Consider the following 11545-nt stretch of genomic DNA (forward strand, 5'->3'; position numbering starts at 1 on the left):
GTGCCTCTCCCTTTCACCTCATCCTCTGCTATTTATTTCTTGTCAGTATCCTGTTTGCAAAGTCCCCCTCTCACTCTTTTAGGTAACACAGACCTTGGATGGAGGCATCCTCTGCACTTTTCTGGGAACTGAAATCCAGCAGTTAAATCTCCAAAACTGTAACTTTGGCAATGCATTTCTTAACCAGTCTCAGTCAGATTGTTACAATTATTGTTCATGACTTATAAAGAACATAATTGACTTCTACTCAACACCTCATTAGACATTTTAAAAATGGAAACTGACAATTGTACATCAGGTGAATGAGAAGACTTAAGTGGCAAATTTCCAGTAAATGCCAGAATCGTTTTGAGTTTGAACACTTGTCTGTAAAAGATTAATCAGGAAAGAGTTTTCAAATAGGTCCAGGATCAAATTTGTGTGAACAACACAGTCAAAATTAAATTTGCTGCTAGTGTTCTTATAATGGCATGCCCTTGAGTACACAGCCATTTGCCTTTTTTCAGAGTAGTTTTGACTGATAGGCAGATAAAGAAACTTACTACTCACTGCGAACATTTGGAAAGCAGTGCTCCTTACCTTAAATAACACTGACTTCATCAGAGTAGCACCGAGGTGTTTCCTACACATGCACTGTACTTTGTGATTCATTTGTATTTTTTATGACAGCACGAGTGATTTACCTTTGGACAGTTGCTCACTCTTATTACAAATGTTCAGTTAGGGCTGGTTCTTCAGGTCAGGTTATGTTTCCTATACTATATACTATCCTGTTCCTCCTCTTTCAGGCCTTAGTGTTGCTCAGCTGACCATTCATTCTTTTTAAGATTTTACCAGGCTTTCTATTTGGTCACACCTTAAGTTTTTTGGTATCTCTGTAGAATAAGTTTTGGTTTTTCAGCTAATGATGGTCTCCCTATTCATACTCTGAATCATATTCAGTTTTATTTATATAGTGTCAAATCACAACAGTCACCTCAAGATGCTTTATATTTTAAGACCTTACAGAGAAAACACCAACAATCAAATGACCTACTACGAACAAGCACTTGGCGACAGTGGGAAGAAAAAACTTCCTTTTAACAGAAACCTGTAGCAGAACCAGGCTCAGAGAGAAGGCAGCCATCTTTTGCTACTGGCTTGGGGTGAGGAGAGAAAGACAGGACAAAAGACACAATGTGAAAGAGAGCCAGAGAATAATAATAACTAACAATTAAAAGCAGCAATTGCAGCATAACTAAGGGAGGACCCAGAATCACCTGATTCGGCCCTAACTATATGCTTTATCAAAAAGGAACGTTTTAAGTCTAATCTTGTCTGTCTCCTGTTCCACAGAACGCTGGCACACTGAAATCTGAAGGCTCTGCCTCCTATTCTACATTTACATACTCTAGGAACCACAAGTAAGCCAGCAGTCTGAGAGTGCTCTATTGGAGTGATATAGTACTATAAGATATAGCCTGATTATTCAAGACCTTGTTTATAAGGAGATGGAAGCCAGTGAAGAGAAGCCAAAATGTCCGAAGAGATGCCACTTGCACTGACATGCTTTTGGACCTCATATGTAAAATTACAGTGAAAAGCTATAAAATACAAATTCAACTCTTTGAATCAATTTCAGATATTATGGCTGCTTCATTTGTCATGGAACAATGAGGGGACCAATCTCATATGACCATGAAAGTGTTTGTCAGTCATTACATTTGAGGTTCTGAAAGTGGGGGGGACTATGTATAAAAAAGGTTTAATTCTGAAACAGTTTTTATGTGTTATGTGTTGGATTTAAAATCCACTGTGGTGGCGTACAGCGGCAAAAATACAAAAATCTGTACTGATCATATAACAATAGGTTACGAAAGGTGCAGAAAAGAACAATAACCATTGCCGAATAATAACTTCATCAGTTGCAGTGCATGACAGTTGAACTTATTTCCTATTTCTCTTTGACCCATTCATCCAAACCAACCTCCTCAATACACCAACTTTCTGACTGTATAACAGTGTACCCTGACCACTGGAAGGTGAAGTTACAGTGACAAGTAACAATGGTTTCTGGGAAAGAGGTTTTAGGAGTATTGCACCAACAAAATAATGACTGCAGCTTATCTTTCATTCATGTGCCACAGAGTATGTTCTAATGAATAACCCATTTAAAAGGAGTTTGTGACTCTCCCTGCATACTCCAGCTACTTAAATCCCATTTGTTTGCTATAATGAACAAAAGTGCACAGACTGTCTACGCACACATATGAGACCATATAGAAGCGTCTGTCCTTTAGGGACACAAGGCTTGCTCTGCCAAGAGTAAAACAAAGGTGAAGAGAGACTCTTTTTTTCCCTGTGGCACACACACTGAGGATATGGCAATTTGTGAGCTTGCACCAGAAGGAAAAGAGAGGGAAAATCACAAGCAACTACAACACTTTTTGAAAATAAAAAATAATCTCTACTTGAGGCAGGCTGAACTGTGGCACATAAAACTCTAAGAGCCATGAATAAGTGTTTTTCTGTTAGTGAAAGGAAGCATAACCACTTTAGCACACTTGAAGAGATTTCAGAAAAAAGAAATAGCCCAGTTGACACACATTTTAAACACATTCACAGATAAAGTGAGTCATTACAGGTAGATGAAGTGAGACCAGGCTGATGTTACTGCACAGCTGTTCTGGTTCAGTAAGTGTAAAGTACAGCAAAAGACCTATACAGTGACTGTGTGGTGGCGTGTCATGACAACACTCTTTTAAATGGGGTTACAAACAAAAGGAGGGAAAACACAACACGGAAGAAACAAAAATAGTGGTGATAGAGTGGTCCTCCTCTTGTCCATATTCTGCTTATGTGAAAGAAAAACTGCTTTATCCTTGCTCCTTCTCTCTGGAGAGCAGTAAAGGGAGGAGCAGCTGAAATGGGGATAGTGGTGTGGGAGAGAAAGACAGGGAATAACATTATCCTTGGGATGGATTAGGGATCAGTAAAAGACAGTATCTCTGAGAACAGACATGGTGATAGGCGTGAAATAAACGAACAGATAAATCAAGAGGGGGAAGACAGTGGAAAAAAAAATGTCCTGAGGATATTGGAGGCGAGCAGCTCTATCAACATGACAAGCTCCTGGAGAAATGTTGTCCTCTCAGCCTGGAGATGCACTGCATCTCTGAGGGAAGCAGAGAGAGAGGAAGTCAAACTTTGCTCAGCACTGAGGGAATTCCTTTATGCATCACCATTTTCTGCTTCTATCACTCAAAGGAGGAAGCGTAAGCAGCAGACACAAGGACATTTTAAATGTAACTCTGTTCAACCCAAAATGTAACAATTTAGTTACACGCTGTACATGCATCCATTAAGACTGAGTGAAGATTCAAGCGAACATTAAATATCTCTGGCAAGCTGTGAATAACAGCAGTTAAGGACCAAATCACTCCTCATGCACTTGTTTAAATGATCAGAAGGACAAACCTTTTTGACAATAATACTCATGTCTCCTCCATCCTCTCAAACACTCTAGATTGAAACATAGAAACTAAGGCTATTACAGCTGTGATTTGGCGCTATATAGAATAAAACTGAATTAAAGAAACAAAGCATATCAGGTGGTTTTCACCCCCTTTCTATGCAGGATCACTGTTTAGACTGGCATATTAATGCATTGTTCATTTCAGGACAATTTGGGCCATCTTTAAAAGTTTTCATTGCTCTTACATACTACGGTTGAGTACCAAACTCGACTTACTATTTTTTAGGGTACTAAAAGCCTGCTTTCAGTACCAGAGTGCATATGGATTAGAGGGAGAGAAAGTGAAACCATGGACTGTCGCTTAGTCACAAAGAATGTTTAGTCACAGATGTTTTTAGTTCAGTTGTACAACTTAAAAAATAGTAGGTAACAGTCCACAGTCAAAATGTGCAGCTGTGAACACTTGTAAGAGGAAGATTCCTGATCTGAACTTTGTGGGCACTGGTTTGACAGAGGAGAAAAGGTGAGTTGTAACACAACTATATTTTGCATATAAAATAAGACACTGTAAAAAACAAACAAACCCCAAAACAAAACAAAAACTACTGCTCTGCTATCCTTTGTACAACTGTTTCCTCTGGGCTTTCATCATTAGGCTCCGCAGAAGAAAATGGCACTCTATGTAGATTCAGTAGCCTTGCAGTGGTGATTATTTGGCGGACGTTATCAAAGGGTATGTCTGGGAGAGTCAGAGTGAGCCCTTATACAAAGACTGAGGCCTAAGTGTTAAATCAGAGGCAGGAGAGTAGCTTTAAGCAGCTTAGCAGCATTCTAAGTAAACACATCACACCCAGAGTCCTGCCAGTCTGACCAAGCAGAGTAGAATTTGAAATGTTTTATGAACTCCTGTGGCGTAAATAGCAGTGTCTCAGAGAGATTGAGAGAGAGATAAAGCAAGACAGAGAAACCACTCATTTTATATTCCAAAAAATAAAACATGTATGTCAGCCTACGGTAGAGCTCCTGAAATTAACCTGCATTCATTGTTTCACTTAGTTATGCTGACTGGCAAATAAACTAGCCCCCCACCCCCACCCCACCCCAATTTTTGCACATGTCGAGGAGTGTGTCAGGCTACATTTCACTGTGTGTTATACTTGTATAACTATGCATGTGACAAATAAAGAACCTTGATTGATTGATTGATTGAACTAAACTGACACTAATATTTAATACACCTCTGACTACTCTAAATACACAAGTATAAATCACAAGTCACATATGGTACTGGGTAAAACATTGAATCTACAGAGTATTTTATTGTGATGCACTTAATTCTTAGTACAGTCCATTAGTTATGTTTATTTCAGAATGCTTTTTACTCTGAAGTTCCTTACTCTGGGACATCTCTAACTGTTCCCATGAATTCCAATCTTTCAACTCTCATTCAAGACTTTTGTGTAGGTCTAATACCACTGGCTAGGCCCGATCAGTTTGAAAGATATATTCACTTCCAGGTTAGTCTCATAGAGAAACATGAAATTCTTGCAAAAAGTTAGTTGTTTTGGTACATGAACACAACTGGCCCAATTTCATGACAATCAGCACAATTAGTTCATTTCATTAGAAAGAACATTTCCTGTCCACAGCACGTTTTCAAAGAGGACATGCCATCCTGAAAACCACAAAAACAAAGATTTGGAAAAAGTGGCAATGGTGGTGCTTTAATCTAAGACAGATTTTTTTTTTTAATCTTTATTTAAGCTCTTATTTTGGCTCTTATTTTGGATTCAGGTCAAGGTCACTGAGATTTGCGTCACTGACAACTCATCCAAGATTTTCAGTAGATGCATCAATTGTATAAATTTCAGTATCCTATATCACCTAGTTCTTGAGTTATCGCATTCTCAACATGTGTCCACAACCACTGTCCACCTGCCAGCCCGGTGGGGTGATGACAATACCCTGGGTATCGCTTGGGGGTATTACCTCAGGGGTAATTGCAAAAGCAATAGCATAGCACAATAAAGTCATTTTGGTTTAACAAAGTATAAAACTCTAGGTAATTTTACAACAACATCATCTGCTAAACGCAGAGACATCTTGAAGCCACTGAAACAAAAACCCTCTTAATAAACACTTGGCTAGGCTTAGTAATAAAGTTATGAATAGTTATGAACATAATCAAGCATTACAAGCATTAATGAAATTACGAATGTGTCAAATTTACAAACTAAAGTTCAAAATTCTCTCTCCTTTTAATTTGTTCAAAACCAGATCCTGAAGCCAAAAAACATTGCCTTGTTAGCTTCTTAATGTGCCACTACGTTCTCCAGCTTGCTTCTAACATTGGCACTTTGCTATTAGTATTGAGCATTTAGTATGTCTTCCTTCATCTTTCCGGCCCTTCTGTGAAACCAGCTTGCATTCAGGAGACAGACAGCCACGCTAAAAGTGGGCTTAAAATGTTGCATTTAATGACTAGTTATTCTTAATCCCCTACCTGAGACTGTTTCCTTCCAGGGTTTCTTCCTTTTAAAAAGGAGTTTCTTCTTACCTGTCGCAAAGTGCTTGCTCATAGGGGGTTGTCTGATTGTTGAAGTTTTCTCAGTATTATCGTAGTCTTTAATTTAAAACACCTTGAGGTGACTGCTGTTGTGATTTAGCGCTATATAAATAAAATGTCATATAATATCTGCTGGAAATAAAGTGGCAAGAATTGATCAAAACAGTTAATGCATTCTGCAAAAAACAAAAACAAGCAGCTTGAAGAGCAGAGGGAAACTCCAGAGTAGGTAATAAGTCTCTGTGAACTTTAAAAAAAAAACTTATTTAGATAATAAATGATTCCTTTGTTGATTAATAAAGTATTCTGTTTCTGACATAGCTGTGCTTTAAGCATCTATTATGAAACATTCACAGTGGATTCAAAATATATAGGTCAAGGAGGGATACAGTAAATGGTCATAAATCAGACACTAATGAGGACAAATGTGAATGTGTGTATGTGGTGTATACACCTGCTCATTAAAGTAAAACTCCAGAGTATATGACAATTGAGGCCAAGTAATTGCATATTTCAGAGAATATTCAAAAACAAACCTAAAGACAGATATATGAATAGATCCAGCTGAAATCATTATTATTCATTATTCTTCCTTTGCCTCCTTCATCCCCCTTTTAATTCCCCCTCTTCCCACATGATTCCAGCAGTGACAGATTTCAGTCCAGATTCAACTTGGCTACTGATTTTGCATAATTTTGTATCGCCTACATTTTATTTTTCTGTTTTGAACTCCATTTTGCTTTTCCCTTTCTTTCCTTCCAGCTTAATTTCAATTCCTTTTCTTAGATAAGATGACCCAGAAGTCCAAGCTTGCACAAGCAAACTGTGCATTAAAAGGAATTTGAAAAAGCGTGTGCTTTTGCATATGTCTGCATGTTTGTGCTCATGAGTTGGCTCTAATTTGTGGTACGTGGTGTTGAGCAGAAAGGGAATATTGATTTTATGGCATATTACATCATTAAACACCAGTCTGATCCAATTTATTACACTGCAGCTCATCTCACAGTGACTGCCCTAATTCACTATACCTTTTTCTGAGAAATAAGAACATTTGTCTCTTCAAAATAAAAGCACCTAATCACAACAACTACTGTTTTATTGTAACCCTTAATACTCATCCTTGAAACAAGTAAAGCATTTTAAGGACCATTAAATGAAGAATACAGCTGTACAGTAAAACTAGAACAGTGCCAGCATGCACTACAAGTGGTCGACTTGGCATCTTACAGAGGTTTTCATCAGCCTGTTAGGACGGATACTCAAGATGGGAACCACAGCAAGATGTCAGGTCAGCATGGAACTACCACAGAGCAAACCATGCAACTCTTGTTCAAAGTTGACACTAGTTAAAAGTACAGTTTTCAAAAAACAGCCATTCTGTGACATAAAATTCATAAAATGAAAACAGCGTCCTATGCCCATGATGGAAATATCTTTCAAATCTATGACTAATCTATAGATATGACTCCTTACTGTTATAGTTCCACTCTTTTTGGATATGGGTTAGGCGGTATGTCCCATTTGGGGGAATTTTTTATTTCATGATACACAATATTTTGTCGATTGCTTATCAGTAGATTAGCTGTTTTGACGCACTGGTCTACAGGCACACCAGTTCAGCCCCAGGACTCTTCTACTACAAAGCCATGCAGTGTGTGGTTTTAGCATTGTCTTGCTCAAATATGAAATGCCTCACCTTTTGAACTGAGCACTGATACCAAGCTGTGTGATCCCTCTCCTCTTTAGTGTGGAGGAAGTGGTGTCCATATTTTCCATAAACAATTTCAAATTTACATTTTTCTGACTACAAAATAGTTTTCCACTTGCCAGTCTATTTTAAATTAACTCTGGCCCAGAGAAGAGAGTAGGATTTCTGGATCATGTTCACATATGGCATCTTCTTTACATGACAGAGGTTTTACCTGCAGTTGTGGATGGGTTGGCGAACTGTGTTTGCAGACAATGATTTCTAGAGGTATTCCTGTGCCCATGCCAGAATGCCTGCATTTTATACATGGCCGCCTCAGGGCCCAAACATCACAGTCATCCAATATTGAATTTCGGCCTTGTCCCTTGTGCACGGAGATTTCTCCAAGCTGTCTGAATCTTTTACTGATAGTATGTAGTCTAGATAATGAGATATTCAAAGTATTTACAGTTGTGCTTTGAGAAACATTATCCTGAAATTGTTCCACAATTTCTTTCTGTTTTTTTGCAGATTGAACCACTTTCGAAACTCTGCCTCTCATAGATGCACTTCATCAATAACCTAATTAGTTACAAAATTCTCCTTCAGTTGTTTCTTTTTAGTGCCACTTACTCTTCCGGCTGCCCCATCCCAACTTTTTGTGAGCTAATATTCATGAAATACTAAAATTCCTCACTTTAAACATTTGATATGTTTTCTTTGTTCAGTTGTGAATAAAATAAGTTTTTGATATTTGCAAGTCATTGAATTCTGTTCCATTTTACACATACTCAGCTTCTTTGAAATCAGGGTTACATTTTCTTTTGACAAACTGTCAAAACTCATTGTTCCATAAGCAGCTGAGCTAATAATCTTATTATAACAAGCTTGCTAATTAGCAAATACATTATTTTTTATTGAATAAAATTATCCACTTAAACAATCTCCATGTGAATCAGTGTGATTTTGATTAGCCCACCTTTGACTCACAAACTTAAACTGATTTAATTAAAAAGAAGATATTAGACAAGCTCATTAGAGCAAGAACATGTTATTTTCCTTACTTCCTTTACCAAGCAGTATGTAAACTCCTTCCCTGATTTAAATATACATGTGTATTTATTTATTTTATTTTTTTTAACATTACCAGCGATTCACTTTTTAATCACAACAGTGGACTTTGACTCTAAAACACAGATGGTGAAGAAGATTTTAAAAATAGTCTTGGAAATACAATTTAAAAAACCACATACAACAAGTGGATACACTGAATTATACAGAATAACTCTCTGGTTCCTTGTCTCCTCTCATCATGACCATTCAAACAGCAGTTGCTTTCTAAAACATCAGATATAAATCGGATTCAGTACCACATACAAAAGTGACACAGATCGGATTTGAAAATATCGGATTTGTGCTGTTCACACTGTCTTACCATAATCGAATATGGGTTGCATAGGATCAAAAAAGGCGGATTTGATGCGCTTTCGCGTGCAGTGTGAACGTAGCCTAACAGCTGACTGTCTGGCCTTTATTCCCACAGGGAGTTCTCTAGTCTTTATAGCTGGATCAACCACCTCGAGATCAGGGCTAACACTCTCTCCAGAAGAACTGCCGCTCCCTGTGATCTCTGAGCCAAAAACAAATTTGGTGAGGCATCGAATCCCTTGCCAGTTCACACTACCCACTCAGTAGATTGAGGTTTTAAAATATCAGCAGCTGCCTTATCTTAAACATTTTTTTCCATAGGGGTTGCTTATTTTATCCAAAAACTAATACTTAAAGGTAGCACTTAAATATTCTGAGGATTTCCATAATCTGGTAGCTCTGTTTTACTACAATCCACAAGAAAAAACTTGGTGCACTGTTTTGCTGATATTAAAATGAGCAACCTAAATAATGTTCATTTTAAAATAATTTGCCACACTTAATATGCATTTCAAGTAGAAAAGCCAATGATGATACTAGTTACGGTATGCACACCAGTAGATGAGCAGGCAACCACATGCTGAATGGCCAGAGATCAGGAGCCCAGATTTGAGTCCTATCTGTGGTCCTTTGTGGCGTGTCTTCCCCTCTCTCTTTCTCCCTGTCTGACTTCACTGACAATCCAATAAAGGCAAAAAGTATTATGCCACTAAAACGAGTTTGCTTTTATAGTGTAGAAATTAGAAGACCATTAAAGTTATTAGACCTCATCTTCTTAAACATGAATATGCCAAATACAGTGCCAATACATTCCATAGTTGTTGGAACAAATATAAAATAAATATAAAACAACCAAAGATGTATAAAAATCACCCTCTGGTGAGCCTACTGTAAGTAAGTTGGGTGATTGCCATAGTGATTAGGTTTCATCCTGCACGCTCAAAAACAGAGAAGGTAAATGCCAGTACCCTTGATGTACCGTGCAGAACTAATGGGCTGATCTCCAGGTGACAATGTTTAATGTTTTAAAGGTAAAAGGTCACATATTCTCATAAATTTCATTCTGTATTTGCCTTGTATACTGGCAGCAGTGATGTGCTGATGGTAGCACTAATGTTAGTGCCATCACCTCAGAGCACTGGTTAAATGTTCCTTGGACTTTCCTTCTTCTCATGCTTGGTATATTTAAGGGACATGGGTAACAGAGGCCATGGTTAGTTACGTGGTGACTGTAAGATGTCCGTCAATGTGAATTCAAGACAGAAAAAGCTGTAAGTGGTCAGCAAGATTAGAAAAGTGCCATATAAATGCCACAAAAGTATAAATATATATCCCCTTTCAAGGACACAAGAGTAGTACCTTAGAAGGTATGTTTTGAATGACAATTGCTTTGTATAAAACAATTAAGGTAATTATTGCAACATAACTGTTCTTCCATAGAGATGTAAGATGTGGTCAATATATATTTGACAGAATTTCATATATGGAATAACATGAATAATAAGAAAGGTTAATAACAATGAGACCAATCATTTGGCTGGAATAGAGTTAGAGGCAACAAGCAAGAGGTGTTTGTTTGTTTTTACGTCAGTCATACATAGTAGTTTTCTCAAGCAGAGGATGAATGCAAAGTGCAAGACAAAGTGCATGGATATTTACTTGTGCATGATGTCTACGCTGACTTAATGGTATTTTTTTCTATTTAAGTAAAAGTAAGAAATATATATGCCTCGTGTACTTCTGCAGCTGTCCACTATGAGCCCGTTTTGTATGGTTTTACTAAAGAGAATCGTAGTGTTTCTGGTAGTGGATGGTAAGCTTACTGGGACTTCATTCAGCTTTCTGGAATTTTTTCATCTTGTGCATAATCCTCCAATAATCCTACACAGACACATTGCTGCAGCGCCTCTCTGAAATGCGGGCTATTAATGGATTATCCTTAATAAAGTGTCCGTGACTGCGTTTTCTTTCTCGGTGTTCAAATAGTCCCGTTGATCCCAAAGTCAGTGCCAGTCAGTCATCCGCCACATTCCGCTACAACTTTTGGAGTAGAGTCAACTTACAAGCCACAGTTTACTCACCTTCTTCCTGGGCTGCCATTTCATCATATTTGTAAGACAGATACGCGCAGCAAGTGTCACAGCAGCCGATGTGGCATCTCAAAAACGCGCGTTAAAAGACTGACTCCGCCGGCTCGCACCGGACCCGCCGGATGGAGAAGCGCAGACGCGACGGATGCAGAAGTGAGGTACTTATAATCCCTTTTATAATGTTACTGGAAACCACGGGGTAACACCTGGTGCAGTGTGTCCTGTCATCGTACACAGCATCATCTGTGCGCTCTAGCAGCTCCAGCAGCTTCGAGAACGCAACTGAGCCAAGAACCGAAAGAGCCGAGAGGGTAATCCAA

General features: G+C 38.3%; 1 protein-coding gene across 3 annotated transcripts in view; it reads right to left on the minus strand.

The window, feature by feature from the left end:
* The window catches only part of ttc28 (tetratricopeptide repeat domain 28), a 148917-nt gene that overhangs the window by 105923 nt on the left and 31449 nt on the right, over nt 1–11545 (minus strand). Inside the window, exon 1 of one of the 3 annotated variants that reach the window (XM_005720032.1) lies at nt 11217–11492. The exons of the other annotated variants lie outside the window; for them this stretch is intronic. Coding sequence (XP_005720089.1) covers nt 11217–11243 — 27 coding nt within the window. The 5' untranslated portion in view covers nt 11244–11492. Of the gene's footprint in view, nt 1–11216; nt 11493–11545 lie in introns of those variants that run through there. 3 annotated transcript variants of the gene reach the window in all.

Source organism: Pundamilia nyererei, unplaced genomic scaffold, assembly GCF_000239375.1.
Source record: "Pundamilia nyererei isolate P.nyererei 1_Seehausen unplaced genomic scaffold, PunNye1.0 scaffold00002, whole genome shotgun sequence".
Taxonomy (NCBI): domain Eukaryota; kingdom Metazoa; phylum Chordata; class Actinopteri; order Cichliformes; family Cichlidae; genus Pundamilia; species Pundamilia nyererei.